The sequence below is a fragment of the Alligator mississippiensis genome, chromosome 16 (genome assembly GCF_030867095.1).
Source record: "Alligator mississippiensis isolate rAllMis1 chromosome 16, rAllMis1, whole genome shotgun sequence".
In the NCBI taxonomy this organism is placed as follows: Eukaryota; Metazoa; Chordata; order Crocodylia; family Alligatoridae; genus Alligator; species Alligator mississippiensis.
This window is the reverse complement of record NC_081839.1, coordinates 5,289,356-5,308,236: the sequence shown is the minus strand read 5'-3', so window position 1 is coordinate 5,308,236 and position 18,881 is coordinate 5,289,356. Positions and strand designations below refer to the sequence as shown.

The 18,881-nt window shown below is 42.6% G+C and overlaps 1 protein-coding gene across 1 annotated transcript; it reads left to right on the top strand.

Moving 5' to 3' along the window:
• The first annotated feature begins 93 nt into the window (after positions 1-93).
• On the top strand, positions 94-18,565 carry CHAF1A (chromatin assembly factor 1 subunit A). Its single transcript, XM_006278668.4, has 15 exons — positions 94-223; positions 1,299-1,349; positions 1,608-2,440; positions 5,691-5,747; positions 7,021-7,262; positions 7,963-8,023; positions 8,431-8,499; positions 8,852-9,078; positions 9,597-9,765; positions 9,964-10,044; positions 10,268-10,357; positions 11,647-11,908; positions 12,416-12,897; positions 16,016-16,109; positions 18,064-18,565. The coding sequence occupies exons 1-15, from the start codon at positions 217-219 to the stop codon at positions 18,159-18,161; spliced, it is 2,823 nt and encodes a 940-aa protein (XP_006278730.1). The 5' UTR covers positions 94-216; the 3' UTR covers positions 18,162-18,565.
• The last annotated feature ends 316 nt before the right edge of the window (positions 18,566-18,881 follow it).

Here is an 18,881-nt window from a genome sequence, read left to right as displayed (position 1 = left end):
GGGGCGGGAAGTAGGGCTGAAAGGAGCGGGTGGGGTTTGTTTTGCTCTCGCGAGGCTTCGCGGGATCCCGGGTCACGTGGGGGCTCCGGGCCAATCGGCGGCGTGGAGCCTGGGGCCGCCGAGGCTCCCGCCAAATACGAGCGGGAGAGGCGGGCGCGCCCCGGTCGCTGCGGCCGCGGGGGGGTCGGGCCTGAGGGAGCGGGGCCGCTCCGCCGCATGGCAGGTACGGCCCGGGGCGCCGCGCTGGGACGGGGCCTCCGCGCTCGGCGCGTAAAGGAGCCGGTGGGGAGGGGGGATGGAGCCTCCTCCGCGCCCGATTTGCCGCTCCGCTGCCTCCCTGCTCCCTGCCCCGGTCCTCATCTCCCGCTCTGCTTTCTGCTCCCTGCCCCGTGCTCCCCTGCCTGATCTATTGCGCTGCTGCTTGCTCCTCGTCCCTTACTCCCCTGTCTGATCTGCTGCTCTGCTTTCTGCTCCCTTGCGTGCTCTGCCCCCTGGCCTGTGCTCCCCTGCCTGCTCTGCTGCTCAGCTTTCTGCTCCCTGCCCCATGATCTCATCTGCTCTGTGTCCCCCCCATCTCCCCTGCCTGATTTGCTGCTCTGCTCCCTGCCCTGTGCTTCCCCACCTGATCTGCTGCTCTGCTTTCTGCTCCGCCGTGCTGCTGCCGCCTCTTCCGTGTCCTTTACTTCCTTACCTGATCTGCTCTGCGCTGTGCCCCGGGCTCCCCTGGTTGATCTGCTGCTCTGCTCCTGTTCTTCCTCTGCCTGATCTGGGGCTCCTCTCGCTGCTCCTGGGCTGCCTGTCGCCGCCCCGGTCCGGGGCGCTTGTCACACGTGTGCTGCTGGTTGTCCCTCCCCGCTCTCCATTGCCGAGAGCAGCGAGCAGAGAAGACTTGCGCCGTATCGACTCAGCGGAGCGGATGGATGGACGGATGGATGCGTCTAGCACAAGCTTTCGTTTGCTGAAGCTCGCTTCGTCGGATGCTTTAGTCCAGGAAAGCATGTGCTACGTGCATCTCTGTCCTGGTTAGCGTGAAAGGTGCAGTTCTCCCCTGCCGTCTGTCTGACTACAGACCAACGCGGCTAACTATGTCTCTACGTTAATAAAAGTGCGATTAGGCTAAGGAAATCCTTTTTTTGTTTGTTTGTTTGTTTCTCTGTTTAGTAGGAAATGCTCATTTTGCATAATGTACCCAGCGATGACAGCACTAAATATCAGTTTATTAATTATGTCCTGAACGCCTGTTGAAAATAGAGTTAAACATAACCGGGCAGCTGTTTATCTGCTCTTTTGTCTTGCAGCTATGGAATGCAGAGACAAGCCAGTTGTTCCCACAAGAAAACTAGTGCAAGGTAAGCTTATGAAAGAAGGGTGATTTTTTTTTTTTTCCCCTCTCCCCTCCCACCTGTCACCCAACAACTTGCTTTTTTAATGCCTCAGATGTAGTAAGGTTTGCTAAATGTATCATGCTTGGGTGCATAACATATTCTTTGCTAGTCTGCACTAGGTTTTCTTGCTTTTTGAAGAACTCATTAAGTAACTTAATGGCTAATTTCCCTCTGCTGATTTTTGTACGGCTTTACTTAAATAGTGAAATCTTACTGTTTCAGCTCGGTTGCCTTTCAAGCGTTTGAATCCAGTACCAAAGGAGAAGTATGATGCCGACTTGGAAGTCAAGAAAACTAAAAGCTCGCAAAACGTTTTTGGACAAAGTAACGACTCTTCTCTAGATACGTCCCACACTTCCATGGACAATGTGGAGAATGACTGCCAGTTGGATCCTGAAATGCATTTTGCTCCAAAACTGGTTAATGGAAAGGGTCCATTAGATAACTTTATACAGAAAAGCACAAAGAGTAACACAAGTGAAACTGTACTTGTAATTGACTTGACAGAGGACACTGACCACAGACTAAGTGATGAAATTGACCACGGTAAATTAAATTTAGCAGCATCTTCATCTATAAAAACAGCTAATGGGATCTTAGAAAAAGATACAGACCAGTTAAGTCCATTAAAACCCCTTCAGAATACCCGAGTGGATGCTTCAATGGACACCAACTCGCTATGTGAAGCTACAGCAAATAAGGACGAAGACTTGACGGATGCAACCAAATCTTGTTCTGAATTATCAAATACACAGTGTAATGATTTAGAAAATAAGAGGGTCAATGAGAGTGAACTCAAGGGGATCATACTGGGGAGAAAGATGCCTGTTGTAGTCCTAGAGGATATCATGACTGCAAGGTCACCCCAAGTTGCATCTTTAGAAGGAAGTATGATGTCAGAAAGTGAAACAATGGAATCTTCTTCTCCTGAAAGAAACTCTGTACTTACCCTTTCCTCACTAAGCTCCCCCTCTTCTATCAGCTCACCTGAGGTTCATCCTGCCCTAGAGAACAAGAGCGATACTAGTCCCTTAGCTTCAACGCCTGTTCGGAAGGTTGGTCTCTTTGTTTTATTTGCGTGTAGCCAGCAAGACCTCTCATCTGCAACTAAAACTAATAATTTTTTCAATACCTTTGTTTCTAAAAAATATTGGCAAAGGAAATGATATAAAACCGATTAATCTTTTTATGGGTGAAATTTGCAGCCAAGATATGATTGCCTCCTTGACTTCTTTTTTTTTAAGTGCAATTTTTAGCTGAAGAGTTGGCCTTTTTTCTGTTTTTAAAAGTACTCATTAATATGCACAATATAAATATATTTCCAGCAGTACATCCTGTTGTCATAGATTAGCTCTATCATAAGATACCTGCCTTATGACTTACTACGTTAGGACATAGAGTGTGGGAGAACAGTGTGGTAAGGTGTTATGTGATGCTGTAGAATCTCATGTTCCTGTATGGAGATTGTATGAATTATTTCCAAGTTTACTCACAACAGTAAGACTTTCAGCTTAAAAATGGGAACTCATTGGATGTTATTGTCTACAGGTACATACAAATATGTTCAAAAGTAATTTCTATATGCAAACTGCTTGAGCCTCAGAGAATCTGACGAAGTGAGCTCAGGCTTACAGAAACTTATGTATCTCTGATTTATGTTAGTGTTATAAGGTGCATCTTTCCCCTGCATTCTGTCTGAGGGATAGACAACCACGCACTAATTGTAAGTGTTATTTTGATATATGACCCAGGTAGCTGTAAAATCCCTTATGCTGTAGGTGGCAGTGAGAGACGGGGTAGGTGAAAACCTTTACATAAGCCTCTTAAAATTGGTGTGCAAATCTCTCCTGCTGTCAGCCATCTTGTTAAAGTATACACCATCTGAACATGGCCAATAGTTATCCCTTGCCTGACTCTTTTCCTAAAGCAGCAATACAAAGCTACTTGGGTCACATGGTATACTTGGCCATCTGGTACCATAAGTAGAATAAAATAGTAAATACACACCTAAGCTAATTCTAAACTTCTACTACAAGGTTTGTATAGATTTATTTTTAAGAACTCATTAATTAATTTTTTTATATGACTTCTGTTCTAGTGCTAGATCCCTCGAAGCATCGTGCATTCTGGCGCTACATTGAAAGGGAAGCTTTGGGTTTTTTGAGACTGCCATCTGTGCTTGTAAGACTGAAACAATTAATCAAATGGCTTGAACAGGATTCAGATGTGAATAGGCTTTTCTGGAACCTACCAAATGAGATGTAAAGTGGGAGTTTCTCCTGCATGAAGCACAAAGGCCTGATGCTTAAGACTGTGTTAAACTAGAACAGGCCTTGTAACTGTGCTTTGGATCCTGCAACTCTTAGCACAGAAGCAGGACAAGCTGTCTGGCATGCATATTCGCTCAGCTTTTTCTGTCAGATTTCTTACATAGGAAGAGTTTAAGGAGTTCAGGGTTGAAGGAAACTTCCCTAGGAAGAAAGATTACATAAGGAAGGGGCAGCCTAGTGTAAATGGAGTGTACTTTCTGAATGGGAGTGAAATTGTGGAGGGCAGAGTACAAAGGGGGATAAGAAGAATGATATGATGGAATTGAAAAACTCCATCATGCAATATCGGCAAAAAATCCTATTGGGCTGTGAAATAATTGCCCAAAGCACATCACAGAAATTCCATCGCTTTATCATCTGTGGGTGGGAGAAAGCATTCAGTTGTATTGAGAGAGCCATTCTACATTGGTGGAGGTTTGCGTTGCCTGACACGGTGGATCTCTTCCTTCTGTTAAATGGATGGTTTGTGCCATTGGTGAAGAAAGAAGAATTAATGGGTACAGTTCATAGTCTCGATCCTTGAATTGACAGCATGCTGCTCTCCAGTACTGAAACATGTCTGTTACACTTCAAATATGAAAGATGTAGTGCTACGTTTTTCAAAGCAAGGTGGAATGTTGTATCATTGGTGTGTGAATTTAATGGCACCTCTTCAATGCAGCAAGCGTGTCACTTCTGCCCTGGTTCCTTTAACTAAGTTCAAAGTATAAAATGCTGTTTGTAGAACTAACACTCCTTGTGGCAAGATATGCATCCTTTTGTACATCAAACAGAGCATGTGTTAATGTTTGCTTGTACTGATTGAACATCTGTCATGGAGCAGGCATCTGGAGTTCAATGAACTCTTCAAATGAGTAAAACTTACTTGTACTACTTGATTCATATTGAAACAGATCAACTGAGAAAATAGATTTGCCAAAGCTGATGTTAATGCATAAAACACTACAAGCAAGCTAATAGTACCTTCAGTAAGATGAATTCCAGTCTTCGGTACTATATTCCACATGTCCTATGTAGACAGGGTGTTTTGGGCAGATGTGATATCTTTTATCAGACCAACTAAATTGTTGGAAAAAATGTTCTTTGCAAGCTTTCAGGCACAAACGCCTTTACCCTTCTTCAGGCATAGGGAAAGTCAGGCATAGGGGGACACTTTTTTCCTATGCCTGAAGAAGGGCATTTATGCCCGAAAGCTTGCAAAGAACAATTTTTCCAGCTATTTAGTCGGTCTGATAAAAGATCACGTGTACCCACAGAATCTTGTCTGCCCATGTCCTTAGAGCAACACAGCTACAACCAACAACCTAAAACATGTATGTGATTTTTCTACGTAGTCTGAAGAAGCCTGTTTTGCAGGCTTCAGCCAGTAGCCGTTACACGAACAAGAAAAAGGTCTGTAAAAAAAAACAACTTATGATGTACTGTTGGTGGAAGGTGAGGAGCAAGAGGAACTGTCCTTCAGTTCTCAGACTCGTTCATGACATTCCTTTTATTTGGGTACTGAAGCTTCAACATCACAGCAAAAATCATGGTATGCTGCATCAAAACACTTGCAGTCTATAGGAAGTGTTTTTGCTATGACTAGAATTCCCCTTGTTATGTATTAGTTATGTATATGATCTGCAGTGGCTTTGACTTGTGCTTGCAAGCGCACATATATAAATACAAGCCTATCTTGTATTGCTAAATATATTGTGGGGCAGAGTACTTTGCAGGAGTGTGTTCAAGTTAAAGGCCAGAGCTTAGTAATACAGAATAGGAATTTTATAGCAAATTGAAGAAAAATAATGGGCAGTCTGCTCTGCTGGTTTAAGAACAAAGTTGGAACGTGACCCTGAATTTTAGGAATATTTGTGCCATCCACTTGCTGACACAAGCAAACTGTTTCATAAGCAAACTTTCATGGAATAACTGCTAATAATTTGGGTACAAATAATGAGATATAGTAAAAGATCATCTGTGCCTTCTATTTCAGGTCTCTCAGAAATGTCACAGAAGTTCTGCGGAGAAGGAGAAGCTAAGATTGCAAAGAGTAAGGCATTTTCACTGACATAGAAAGTTTACCTGCTGTGCTTTTGCCTTTAATAATAAGCAAAGCCCTTTGCATTTCCTTTTGGTCCACTTCTTAACATTTCTCTTCCTGGTTCTTTTTACCAATGAAAATGGAAGAATTCCAGGGGGACAGAAATATGAAATAGTTAGAGGCTGCATATTGACAACAGGGGGTATTTGTATGTCTGAGCACAAGTTTCCTTAGATTCCAGGTGTAGCAACTTACGTGTTCAAAGGAGTTATTTTGGGGGGGGCTCTTTCATTCTGCTAAGCATGCCAAGTTCTTGAAGATATTGCATAGGCCCTGCAGTTGAGAAAATAGGTCAAGTCTCGGGGTATTATTGGTGTTGTAACATTGCCTTAGGGGCATAGCAACCTACACTGTCAAATTACTTGACATGAACTAACACACAAGTGCCTACATTGGATAGGCATCTGGCTGGGGTCATCTGACCCCAGCACTCTTTCCTGCCTAGGCAGGGTGTCGGACTTGATGATCTGTTGAGGTTCCTTCTGACCCTAGCATCTATGAATCTATGATACTTCATAGATAGCAATACTTCAAGTTGCATAAGAAATAAACCAGTTGCATAATGCAAATGGTATGGCAGCTGTTGTGTTCTTAAGTAAAATGGGTCTCCCTCAAACTGCTATCTAGATATCCAAGAGAGAAAGAGAAATATATATATATATTTCTCTAAGTGGGTTTTCTTACTGGGAATGGCTTTAAGAATAGCTGAGGCCCTTTTATGGACTGCATTCCATGCTGTTTCCCAGGAAATATTTTGAAAACTAACCTAATCCAACTCAGAAAACAGTCTTTCTCCTGGCTGTTTTTCCAAACTTGAATGTTTATCAACAAATGTAATAACTGAAACATTTAGCAAAATAGAACACAAACATCCTTCTCAGGATCCTGAAAAGAATCAGAGCTAGGTCAACAAATGACTTCCCATAATGGGGGCAGGGAGAAACAGCCAGGAGAGAAGTTGTGCCTCATTACAGGGGCTGGTGATCCCTTGAGAACCAGAATCAATGAATATTTGGGTTAGCCAGAGCCACCATTAACCAGAATGAATAGGTCCTCTGATGATCTTTGTGCTCTGAAATAACATGAGATGACACCATTGCCATATGCCAGCCACTCAATGCTAGACCCTGCGCTATGGTCTATTTGCACAAATTTGTGCACCTCTCTAATGATACGTAATGTCAGTTAAAACGCTGCTTACTGAACTGTATTTGGTAACTAGGATCAAGAACGTGCAGACAAACTGCAAAAGTTGCAAGCAGAAAGGGAGGAAAAAGGGAGGCTGAAAGAAGAGGCAAAAGCTGCAAAAGAACGGGCCAAAGAGGAGGCAAAGAAAAAGAAGGAGGAAGAGAAAGAGCTGAAAGAGAAAGAAAGGCGAGAGAAAAAGGAAAAAGAAGAAAAGGAAAAAGCTGAGAAGTTAAGAGTGAAGGAAGAAAAACGCAAGGAGAGGCAGGAAGCTTTAGAGTACGTGGCTTTGCTTTTATAAATGATGGAATTGAGCTACACACACACGCACGCACACACATTTGGAGCGGTTTTGAAAAGGTGAACGCTTCAATACAAATGTAGCAAAACCACATCAACTGGATGAAACAAATGTGCGTGTGTCCATGCCCTGTGTCTGTGCTAGGGAGTTACCCATATTGGTTTCTAGATCAGTACAGTGAAAAACAGTTAAACTGTGTGTACCATTCTCTAGTCCTAAGAGCTTTTTCTTTTCATAAATGGGCTATAAGGTGATATCTTAGTTTGAAATAACATGAAACTTCTTTTCAGCTTCCATGAGTTTTCTTTTCATGGCAAGGCTGTACGCATTTTAATTTGGTTGTGAATTTCTCTGGATGTTGGCCCTCTAGCTACTAAAAAAAACGTTTATGTTCCAGTCATAAATGCTTCTTCCTGATGTTGGAGACAGTTGAAAACTGTCTTGCTATTAGCATAGACATGGCTCAGCAAATAAATATCCACTGTAGAAGGCATGATGCACCTTTTTATTGCATAAATTGATTAGTCTTGTTTTAAATGAATGGGTTGTCTTTGTTTTGTTCGTACAGTACCTACAGTAGTGCATGACTTGAGCTCATTGACTCTACCAAAGTACTGATAATTAACTTTGCTTTGTTGATTCGTGCCAATTCCTTAAAATGAATCTTTATCTTAAAAGGGCAAAACTTGAAGAAAAAAGGAAGAAAGAAGAGGAGAAACGGTTAAAAGAGGAAGAAAAGGTAAATTTCTCTAGCCTCATTTTGGAGTCTTGCTCTTCCTTCCTAAGTTATGCTACAGCAGTCAGCTAGTGTTTTTCATTACTATGATGCCCTTTCTAAGCCTGTTATCCTCAGTCATCCATGAATGTCACAGGAGATGTGATTCCAGCACAGGGCAAGGTGAATAGTAGTAACCTCATTGATTTTGTTAATTGTTATGTTGGTGTCCTCATTCATGCTACATTCTTCATAGAAATAAATGACATTTTGATTGTGTTTTGACTGCATTGCAGGGACTGGGTAAATGACCAAACCTTCGTACCTTACCTTATTTTGGATATTAAGATGGGTTTCACTTTAGCTCAGTGAAATAAGACTGGATCCTAGGACTTTATATTCATTACTTTGTATTTTAACTCTAATTCTAGCGCATTAATGCACAGAAAGCAGAAATTACCAGATTCTTTCAGAAACCAAAGACACCACAAGCTCCTAAGGTGAGATATACTGCTAGATATGTGCTATGTTTCTCTATTTCATGGGTAATCTAAACCAAAATGTAAGAGGAACAGAGTTGGCATCTATTTATAGTGGTGACCACGTAGGCTCACTATGTTTGAAATCCATTTCTCTCAACTACTAGCCACTTACAGAGTGATTACAAGACTTGAATTTTCTTGAAAACATCTGTTGTATTTCCTGTTTGTGAATTCATATTTCAGGCATCTAGTGAAATGATTACATATTCGATTTAGCATTTGCTCTGTATCCCGAATAGGGTGGGTTTGTGGCTTGTTAGGCATTTCATATATTCACATTTGAATGTTCCTGAACTCGCTTTCATTTCAGACCCTTGCTGGCTCCTGTGGGAAATTTGCTCCCTTTGAAATTAAGGAGAACATGGCTCTTGCCCCCCTCAGTCGTGTTATCCTCGAGCAAGAGGTTTTAGATCAATTGGATCAGCTCCTGAAAACACCGAATAGTGATGTCTGTTTCTTCAAAGAACTGAAGTGTCGCAAGCCACTTAAAAGTAACCCTACCTTTATCAATAACAGCAATGCTGACACATTTAACAGGTTAGTCTGCGTTTCATAGTCATATTGGCTTTGAAACCAGTGTTGGGGAATGGTTTGTAACACTATTGTGGATTACAGAAAAGTGCAGATTTTTTTTTTTTTTTAATGTTAGTCAGTTTTGTGTGAGATTTAATCACCCTAGGAAGCAATATATTGTTATCTAAATTTCCTTGATTCCACAAGCTCCCAAATCCTTCTCCACAGGAACTCTCACACTTCAGTAGTATCCAGTGTAGGATGAGAGCTTGTCTGGAGTATGGCCCATATAAATAATGTGGATTGAAAAAAAAAAAAAATTGCTGTTAATTTATCCTTTGTTTTTAACTACCTCACCCAGACTGGGCCATCCTTTTTACTGAATAACTGCACCAGATAGCTTTGTCCTTGTAAGCAGCTAGTGTTGTCCAGTTAATCCAGACTTCTTAGAATGGTTTAAAATTGCTGAGTTAAAGGTCTTGTGCTTCTCTGAGCTGTTGTGGATTATGATATGACCACTGAAGGCATATTTATTTCAACAGTGATGTGGTGGTGGTAGAGAGCTGCCAAATGGACACTGTTCCTGAAAGGAAGAAATTTGGCAGGATGAAACTACTACAGTTCTGTGAGAATCACCGACCTGCATACTGGGGCACATGGAACAAGAAGACCACTGTTATCCATTCTAGGAACCCCTGGTCAAAGGACACTGTAAGCATTTCACAAGCAGTATGGCATAGATTCCCTTTTCAGTTCTCAAGGTAGACTCTGTTCAAGTATCTGTACCTTCTTGTGCATTTTAGATAAGTCATCTTTTCCTTTTTGCTGCTCGTGTTTTCAAAAATATAGTACGAACACTTGCCTTGCTCCCTGACTATTGAGGGGTGACATGGGCATTTCTTGTTACAGAAACTACTGGATTATGAGGTAGATAGTGATGAAGAATGGGAAGAGGAGGAACCAGGAGAATCTCTCTCACACAGTGAAGAAGTAAGAATTCCCATGCTAGCCAGTCTTCTTGGGGGTTTTTTGTTTGTCTGTTTTGGGTGTGTTTGTTTTAATTTCCACAACTGCAGAGACTGAGGCTTTGGTAGTCTCGGATCAGGCAAATGATACTCCTGTTGACATAATTTGGGTCAGAGTTTTTGCTGCTCTTCAAGATTTCCTTGATCCTTTTATGTGCAACTTCTAATAAAGTCAACTTCCTTTTCAGGATGATGAGGAAGAGGGAGAAGATGAAGATGATGATGATGGGTTTTTTGTACCCCATGGGTACTTATCTGAGGATGAAGGAGTGACAGAAGTAAGTGATTCCCAAAGACGTTTAATCCAACTTCCTTGACTATACTATGTTATAGCACTCCTTACAGAAAACTACAGTTGTGGCCATGCTACCTTTAGAGTTCTGACTTGTGGGGTGAATTTCATGCTTAGCTACTTAGAGAAAATACAATGTGCTCTGTATGGGATCTTTCTGCTTACCTAGTCAACAAATAGCAGAAATGAAATGTATAGTTTGAGTATGCTAGTAAGACCATCAGTTAGCATAGTAGTTTTTCTGTACTACCAAATAAGAACATAATGCAGCATTTTTTTTTTTTTTGTTCAGGTCAGGAAAAAATCCAACATATGACAGATGTAATGTAGAGTCTCTTTTCCACACATCACACTTTATAGGAACAAGTTGATCAGACTTCAGTGTGTACTGCCTATATTAAAATTGAAGAAATTTCTTGCTTAGTGGTGAATGGTGTAGATGAGGGTTAAATGGGGAAGGGGGTTAGCTATGAGAAGTGTAAGTTTATTTGTTTTGCTTCCAATAAGAATTTGCACACAATAGTAAATAGAGGAGTGGTTTGAAATGCATCTGAATACAGTAGAGAAATGTAATGGTGCTATTTTAACTGCATGCCCAGGAAACTTGGGACATGTTAGAAATAACCAGACATGGAAAAGTAAGCTTGTATGGGTAGTTCTTTTCAGATAAAATGTGCCACCCCCTTGGAGTGAAAACCCTAATCTGACTTTTCTAACTGGTAGGGGAAGGCTGAGACAGGCAGCTGATAAATAACCATTTAAATGCTGTAGTTGTGGGGTCTTAGGAGGGTTGGGGTGGAACATACTGGGAAATGTTCTACAATGAGGTAGCTTGGGAACACTGACCTTTGTTCTAGTCCTGTGATATTTAAAGATCTCTTGGAACTAGATATTTAGTGCATTGTTGTCCATTTATCACAGAGTAGTAATGACGTTTTTATAGAGAATGGTATAAAGCAGTGGCACCCAGCCTTATGGCTACACAGGCCAGATGAGAGGTGTGGTGTTGGTCTGCTGGCCCAATCCCACATGCAGGACCACGTTATCTGGTCTGCAGGGCTCTGCACATTGCTGGAAATTTGGCAGTAGGAAAGTGGCAACTAATGCTGCTACTGCTTTCCAACCATTAATTTTCTGGACACACAGGGAGCTCCGTGGGCTGAATAATACAGCTATGTAGGCCATGGTTGTAGTATCTCTAGTATAGAGCTAAAGCTTATTCAGTTTTCCTAGAATTAGTGTATGAGCATGTATGTGGTTTAACTTGACTTTCAGGAGTGTGATCCAGAGAATCAGAAGGTTCGTCAAAAGCTGAAAGCGAAGGAATGGGATGAGTTGCTGGCCAAGGGGAAGAGGCTCCGGGTCCTTCAGCCTGTGAAGATTGGTTGCCTTTGGGAAAATGAACAGAATGGCTGCAGTACAAATGCAGACCTAAAGGTGCTTCAGCAGTTCACAGCTTGCATCCTGGAACTACCTGTTGCAGACGAAGAGCTGCAGACACAGAAAACTAGCAAAAAAAGGACGAAAGACCAGCAAAGTAAGACTGGGAAGAGCTGTGTTCTCCACTTCAGCAGTGGACTTGTAGGCCTTCTCTGAGAGAGTGCCTCACTTACAGATCATAAATTGTTGTTTTAAATTTAGGATGAGTAGTTACAATAGGTCTGAAATCACAAGTGTTTTCAGGATTACATTGTAGAATATGAAAGCAGTCGTTCTCCCCCCTTACCTGCCCCCATATATAGACGTAGACGCTTGTGCACGTGTTCGTAATTGCAATATGCTGTTCAATGGAGTCGGGATGAAGTTTGACTGCAGATATGTTAATGCTGACTAGCAGAACTTATTAGCCACAAAAGGATGGGGAGGAGCTCATGAAAATAGGGGGAAGGCTTAAGAATAGCAGATGAATTTGAACTCCTAGGTTCTCTTCCCAAATGGCCTCTGTGTTAAAGACCACTTAGTTTGACATATTCTGATGCACCTTGTTTACCCTGAGCTTTGGCCCACAGGCAGTAACATGCTTGCAATTATCTCTTGTTTTCAGTTCTGAGACAGCTGCTTCCACTGCTCCATGGAAATGTAAATGGGAGTAAAGTGATCATCCAGGAATTCCAGGAATGCTGCCGCCAAGGTCTGTTCAATGAAGCAACCACAGATGGCAGTGACACTACTCCTGCCAGCCCCAACAGCTCTCGCCCGCAAACTCCTGTCAATGAGGACAATGCCATCCCTTCCAAAGCTAGGCTAAAACGAATTATTTCCGAGAACTCTGTGTATGAGAAGAGACCCGAGTACAGGATGTGTTGGTATGTCTACTCAGAAGTGCTGAAGAGCTTTGATCAAGAACATCTCCCTGTCCCGTGTCGGTGGAACTACACCACACAAGTCCCATCTGCAGCCAAGGAGGATGGTTCCAGCACGCAAGGAATGGCAGTGATGCAAACCACCCTCGTTTCGACAAAGAGGAAGTCCACAGGAAGCATGTCCATCACCAAGTTCATGAAAAGACCTAGGGATGCAGAACAGGTAAGTTTGTGCAGGTACCTTTTATGTATCAAGAAGGGAAAGAGAACGAACCACAACTTAAAATACTGATCTTGACTCGTGATAGACCTCGGTGTGTCAGATTTGCATAAAGGATTGCTGGCATGAATGAACTAGTGCTTGTACAACAGCTTAATACAATATGTAATAATAATAATAATAATAATAAAAAGATTGGTTGGGGGGAGGTACTGACGTATGCATCCAAAGAGGTGGGTTGCTTCTTCAAAGTGTTTGTATAGACAGTCTGGAAATGTCAATGACTTTCTCTTTCCCTTGGATGTGAAGCATAAGAGCAACTTACTATAGGAGTAAAAGTGGGCAGGGCTTTATCCTACATCAGCTGCCCTTCGGTAGCTACATCTCTGCACAGTCTTAGCCCTTGTGTACAGTGGGGTAGGCTGCTGAATGTGGGAGGGTGCATGTAGGTAGTTACTGTGGAGCAGCTGATGCATGAAAAAGCTCCACCCTACTATGAGTTGCTTGGCCTGTCCATTTAAATTATGATCATATCTAATCCAGGAGCATTTCCTGACCTGCCCTTGCCATGCTGCAGCGTTCATTCTGTATGCATGTTATTTTGCATGCACATATCGCTTCAAAATATCTATCCTTGACTGTGACTTGACTCCCAGGTTTTGACCTTGTGTCTGTTGCAGCATGCATGATACACATTCCTAGCTTTTTTATAAACTACGTAATAAAACAAACAACAGGGTAGCTGACCTAGTAAAAGTTACAGGCTTCAAATGCATGATGAAACGAGACTGAACAGCGTTAGGTTTCCTTGGGCTGCTCTCTCCCTGCTTCTCAGTGTTAATTGCAAGTTCTAATGAGAACTTTAGTCAGTGTGTTGTTCTTAGTGTTAGTGAAAAGTTAAATCCGTTCCAGGTGTTGTCTGTTCATAAGCTGGAAGCAATCAAGTGTTCATGAAAGCTACAATAGGGGCTTTTAACTGCATTGTACTTTTCAGGATGTTCCCACCTGCCAAAATGTGAATCTGGGATGGTGAAGAGGGGACCAGTGTCTTTGTGCTCAGTTTTGAGTTACTTGCCTTAACCTGAACACTGGAACTGGGTGTGAACTGAAAACCCTTGTTCAGCAAACTGCATACCTTACTTGACTCGCTGATGCCAGGCTCAGAGAAGCGGTGACAGTCTCCGTACCTGCCTGCTTCTTTCCACCTTCCTTTTGGCTTTTCCTTTTATCCGTTTGAAGTTGTTCTGAGCAGCAGCTGCTGGGCATGGCAGCTTGCTCTGAAGCTCTTCCTTCCCATAGAGTTCTGCCTGGCAGTTTTATTAGTCTGTATGCTGCATAGGGGCAGGGCCTAAACCTTTTGCTTTGCTTTTGCTCAAGGAGTCAATTATGATGTGCAACTCTTCTGCATGAGAAATGCTAAAACCAGGGGCTTGGTAATCAGTGTCATTAGTACACGGTCACGTCACTCGGAAGCCCTGGGGGCTTTGAAGGGCAACTGCTTGAAGTCAGACTTCACCATGGAGGTGCAGTGCAGTTGAGGACAAGGTGCTGAAAGCTTTCAGAAAGACATCTTTAACGCTATGATGCTCAATGTTCTGGCCCCATGGGCTGGATGAGTGGTGTGGGGCTGGACCAGAGGCTGGATCTTATGCATGGGGTCAGGTTGTGAGTGTGACTGTGCACGCCAGCTCAGCCACCAGATTTCCAGACTTGTGGGGATCTCTGCAGGCTTGAGGTCGAGCACTGCTGCTTTAAAGCACTCGTGCAAGCAAACTTGTTCCCTGTGGCTACTAGCCTCTCATTGTTCCTCCCCTCCACAGACCTGGTGCTTGTGGAAGGATCAAAAATAGATTGTTGGGTGAAAGCAGCCAGGCCAGCTCTTTAATTGATGGGTCTTCCTTCTGACAGCATAACATCTGGCATTCTCTTCCAGCTGCTGTTGCTCCTCTTGAGAGCAGTGGGCAGCTCTTGCTCAGCTTGAAGACCAAATCATATTGTTTGTTTCCATAAGCATTGATTCACTGATTGGAGAGGAATGCATTTAAATTTTAATGAAGGACAGTAGAATTTAAAACTAACTAAACTCTATCCTAACCCGAGATTGCTAATCTGATCGTGGGAAGAGCCTACCCAAGAATCTACATTAATTTATTTTTTCTGATGACCTTCTAACAGAAGTCATTTACCCTGGGTAGGTGTGACGTCCCTCAGTTCCTTTAATTCATTTCTGATGCTCTGCTTAGATGAAAGCAGCAGTCAACACTGAGCCCCCATCACTGTTCTTCAATCCAAGGAAAATCATTTAGACCTAAATAATTTTTTTTTTTTAAATATTCCATATATTGCCTCTGAAAGGGGAGAAACTAGCAGGAAAATAGTGACTTTCAAAGTGACAGTCCCTCTTGGTATAGAAAGATGTAATAATTGCATCAGTAGCAAAAGACTGGGATATAAGCTGTTACAATGTGATAGTTAACATCCTATGCTTTTGAGGCTGAAGTATAGCAAACCCCTCTTTCCTCCACGATTTAAGGTTTTTCAGCAGTTTAGCTCCTCTGTATTGCTGCAGGAGCAGATGAATGTAACTGTTGCAACACCTGTAGTGCTCCTGAGTGGTCTCTCCCCTTTTAAAGCTGGAAGCTATCTATGCTTGTTCAAAGCCTTAATAGCAAAAAAAAAAGCCCTATTGAAGGAGGAAAAAAAAAAAAAAAAAGAAATGTCAGGCAAAGCTTGGGCTTGGATCTCAGCCAAGGGAGAACATTCCATTTGTCCCTTGCACAAAGTCATTAATATAGCCCACACTTTGTTTAACGAACAGTCTTTAGGAACAGTAACTTGGCAGGTTTCCTGCTGCACGTTCCTTTATAGACATTGACTTTTATCAAAGGGCCCGGTCTTTTGTCCGAAGCAAAATTCCACCTCCTCTCGGTGGAAACGCCCCTGCCTTTTTTGCCCTGGTGGGATAGCCTGAACATAGTATAAGAAATGCTTTGCATGGACAGGCTGTAACTGCTCTCTGCACTGTTATTCCACTGAAGAGTTCATTCAGTCATTTGCTTGTTAAAGTCGCTGGCCACTTGGTTGGTACTGCCTCTGATGGAGCTGCTTGACTTGTTTAAAGGCTGAAGCTGTGGAAATGGATGGATTCCAGGCAGACACCGAGGAAGAGGAGGAAGAGGATGACTGCATGATTGTGGACATCCAGCCCAACAAAGGTGAGAAATGGGACTTCTGACAGCTGCCAACTTCAGACCTCTGCTTACAGGGGAGGGAGCAAAACAGAATGGGAACAGGATGTTTAACTGCCCACCCTGCTCCCCACCCCTCCTATCTAGTTTTTCTCATGCCTGCTGTTGTGGTGCAGAACAATACTTCATCTCTCCTCATTGCTGTTGCCTTCCCTGATCTGTTTCTACTCTTCTGTCCCAGATTCAGGAGTCCAACTCTGTGCTTTGTTCTTCTGTCCTTAGACTCAGCACAGCTGCCTGCACTCCTGTAACTTCATAAATCAGCACACCCACTTTCCCCTGTCTTGTGGGTACAGAGATGGCCCTTTTTACTGCTCTGCTCAATGTCTTGCCTAGTTATAAGGATTATAGTCAGACTCCGATGCCTAGAGGAAGAGATGATCCTGATTCTCCAGTAAAAGTTCAGGACTAAGTGAGGCTGTGGCCATGGATAAGCTCACCCTGCACTTAATTGCTTTTGGCTGCTTGGTCAGCTCTCACTCACTTTTATTGGCAGTTAAAATACACTTCTTCTAAGCATTTCTATGAAGAGATGTGAATAATTTTTAAAAGACCAAATTAATCTAAAGCCTGAATGTTGGCCATAACAATAAATTTGAGTTGCTGTAGGAGCAATGCTTGCCGAGAGATGCCTGAACCCTGTGACTTCAGAATATCTTGAAATGGTTGTACGTTCCTCAAGCAGGAGCTTTACCTAACTGGCTTTGTAAAGTGTTGCGCACATACCATGTGAGTTTTAAAACTCCTCCATGTGAAAAGTAGACCCTGGTTATTACCTGATCCCATGTATTGGCCCTTGATAAGATATAGTGCAAGGGGTGGTTTGGTTTATCAACTGGAACAGTAGGGATGGGAAGTGTAACCACTCCCTTCATCTCAGTGGGGCTTTAAATATTGTTATCTTCGTAGAATGTTTCACCAATCATTTTGGCACAAACAGCTCGAAATGCCACTCCAACTCACCTGTAGTGTTCAAACTTCAAGTTCCCCTGTGACAGTTTCTGCAATAGAGATGTTTTTTGTGACACTGTCTCTATAGAGCCTCATCATACAGTGCCAGACAGAGAGCTTTCCTTTAGCTAATTGGTGCCCAGTCTTTTTGCCCCATAGGCCAGATAGGTGGTGCCAAGTCTTGTGCACTGGATCCAGACATGCAAGGTCTGGTGATTTGGCAGTGGGGAGGGGGCACGGTATTAATCACCACTGCTCCCCTGCCAAATTTTGCTGACTTGTGGGGAGCCCCACAGGCCAGATGCTGTAGGTCTGTGGGCTGGATTTGGTCTGTGGTCTTGAGGGGATTGAGCACCCCTACTTCAAATGGTAGGCAAGAGGTACCTGCATGTTCCTTGAGTTCCATAGTCCATAGACAGCATAAGCATCCCACTCCAAGACTCCTGTCAGCCAGCTGGGGTGAGCCTCTCCTCTTCTGATGCTTAATTGACAACATTATGTAAACATTTTTTTCCAAGTTGAAACAAAATTGGCTTTTAATTTGCAGATGCACTCAGCGAGCCTTTGCAATAACTTGAAAGCAGAACACCTTCTGGGCTGGAACCTCCTCTGCTCGAAATTTTGGCCTTTCTGTTCAGAAGGTTTATTTATTTTCCTCAACAAACAGCTGAACTGGCTTAACATAGGATTTCCTTTAAATCCACATGATTAAAGCAGTGAAAAGAGCTTTGTGGGCCGTCGTTTTTAGGCTTAAACCATGCATAGTTTGGTTTAGCTGGAGTTGGATGGAAGTAGGCTTAGAGCAATCAACTCTTTCTGAACAAGTGCCAACGCAGGGGGAGGTATTTGACTAGTGCAAACTCTGCAGGGAGCAAGCCTGTGCCCTAACATGAGAACATGTATTGTAGCAGCAGCAGGAAAATTGCATGGTTTCAGTGAAAGCGCAAAACCTACTTTTTGTACTTCACAGATTCTAAATCCACAGTTACTGAAACGGCTTTGGAATTGGATGGTGCAATTGGCCCCACGCAGGAGGACGCTGCAGTCAGCCCACCCAGCACAGTTTGAGACGTAATACTTACTAACTTCCCTGTATGTATGTAGAAATCTTTTAGGAAACTTTTTAAACTTTGTGTATCTTTAAGACAAGATACTTGTTCAATATTTCTTGTAAAGAGAAGACAGCACTTTGTTCTGCTTCAGACCAGATGGAAGCTTGAAATTTTTCTAGTTGTAGTTTTTTAGCTAAAAAATATTGCATATTAATCTGTCTTTAATAAAGCATTATGAAATTGTGATACTTTTGTATGGAAGGTATCTAACTCATGCTCTAAAATTAGCGTGGGATCTTTAAAATATGTAAACTTACTGCAATGCCAATGGTAAGTCTTCTGTTCATAATTCTGTATAGCCTGGCCTTTGGGGCATAAATGATGACATGTACAATTATATTTGAATTTTTGCTACCCACATTATCTGGCTTTTCTGGTTTTCCTTCCTGTAGGGACAATAGCAGGGGCTGATGTTTGGGGACAGGAAGAGAATGTATATGAGATGACACCCACGTGCCTTTCTGAAAAGGCCAATACCAATTACAAAACTGGCTAACAATTCCATTCAGAACTGAGTGAAACATGCTTGCCTACAAATGTCTCATTTTAAAACCTTGCTTACTGTACTATGTGCATAGTGATAAGTAGCTGTATCCTAAGGTGTACCTTCTGGCATATGCCAGAAGGTAAGTTGTCTACATGTTTGGCTGGTCCTTGTCATTCAAAGAAAAACTTG

What these genes read in the sequence shown, in the direction of transcription:
- CHAF1A (XM_006278668.4), top strand. An exon ending in ACCCCTGGTCAAAGGACACT is followed by an intron (nt 9,766 to 9,963) that starts GTAAGCATTTCA and finishes TTCTTGTTACAG; the next exon opens with AAACTACTGGATTATGAGGT. An exon ending in GGACATCCAGCCCAACAAAG is followed by an intron (nt 16,110 to 18,063) that starts GTGAGAAATGGG and finishes TGTACTTCACAG; the next exon opens with ATTCTAAATCCACAGTTACT.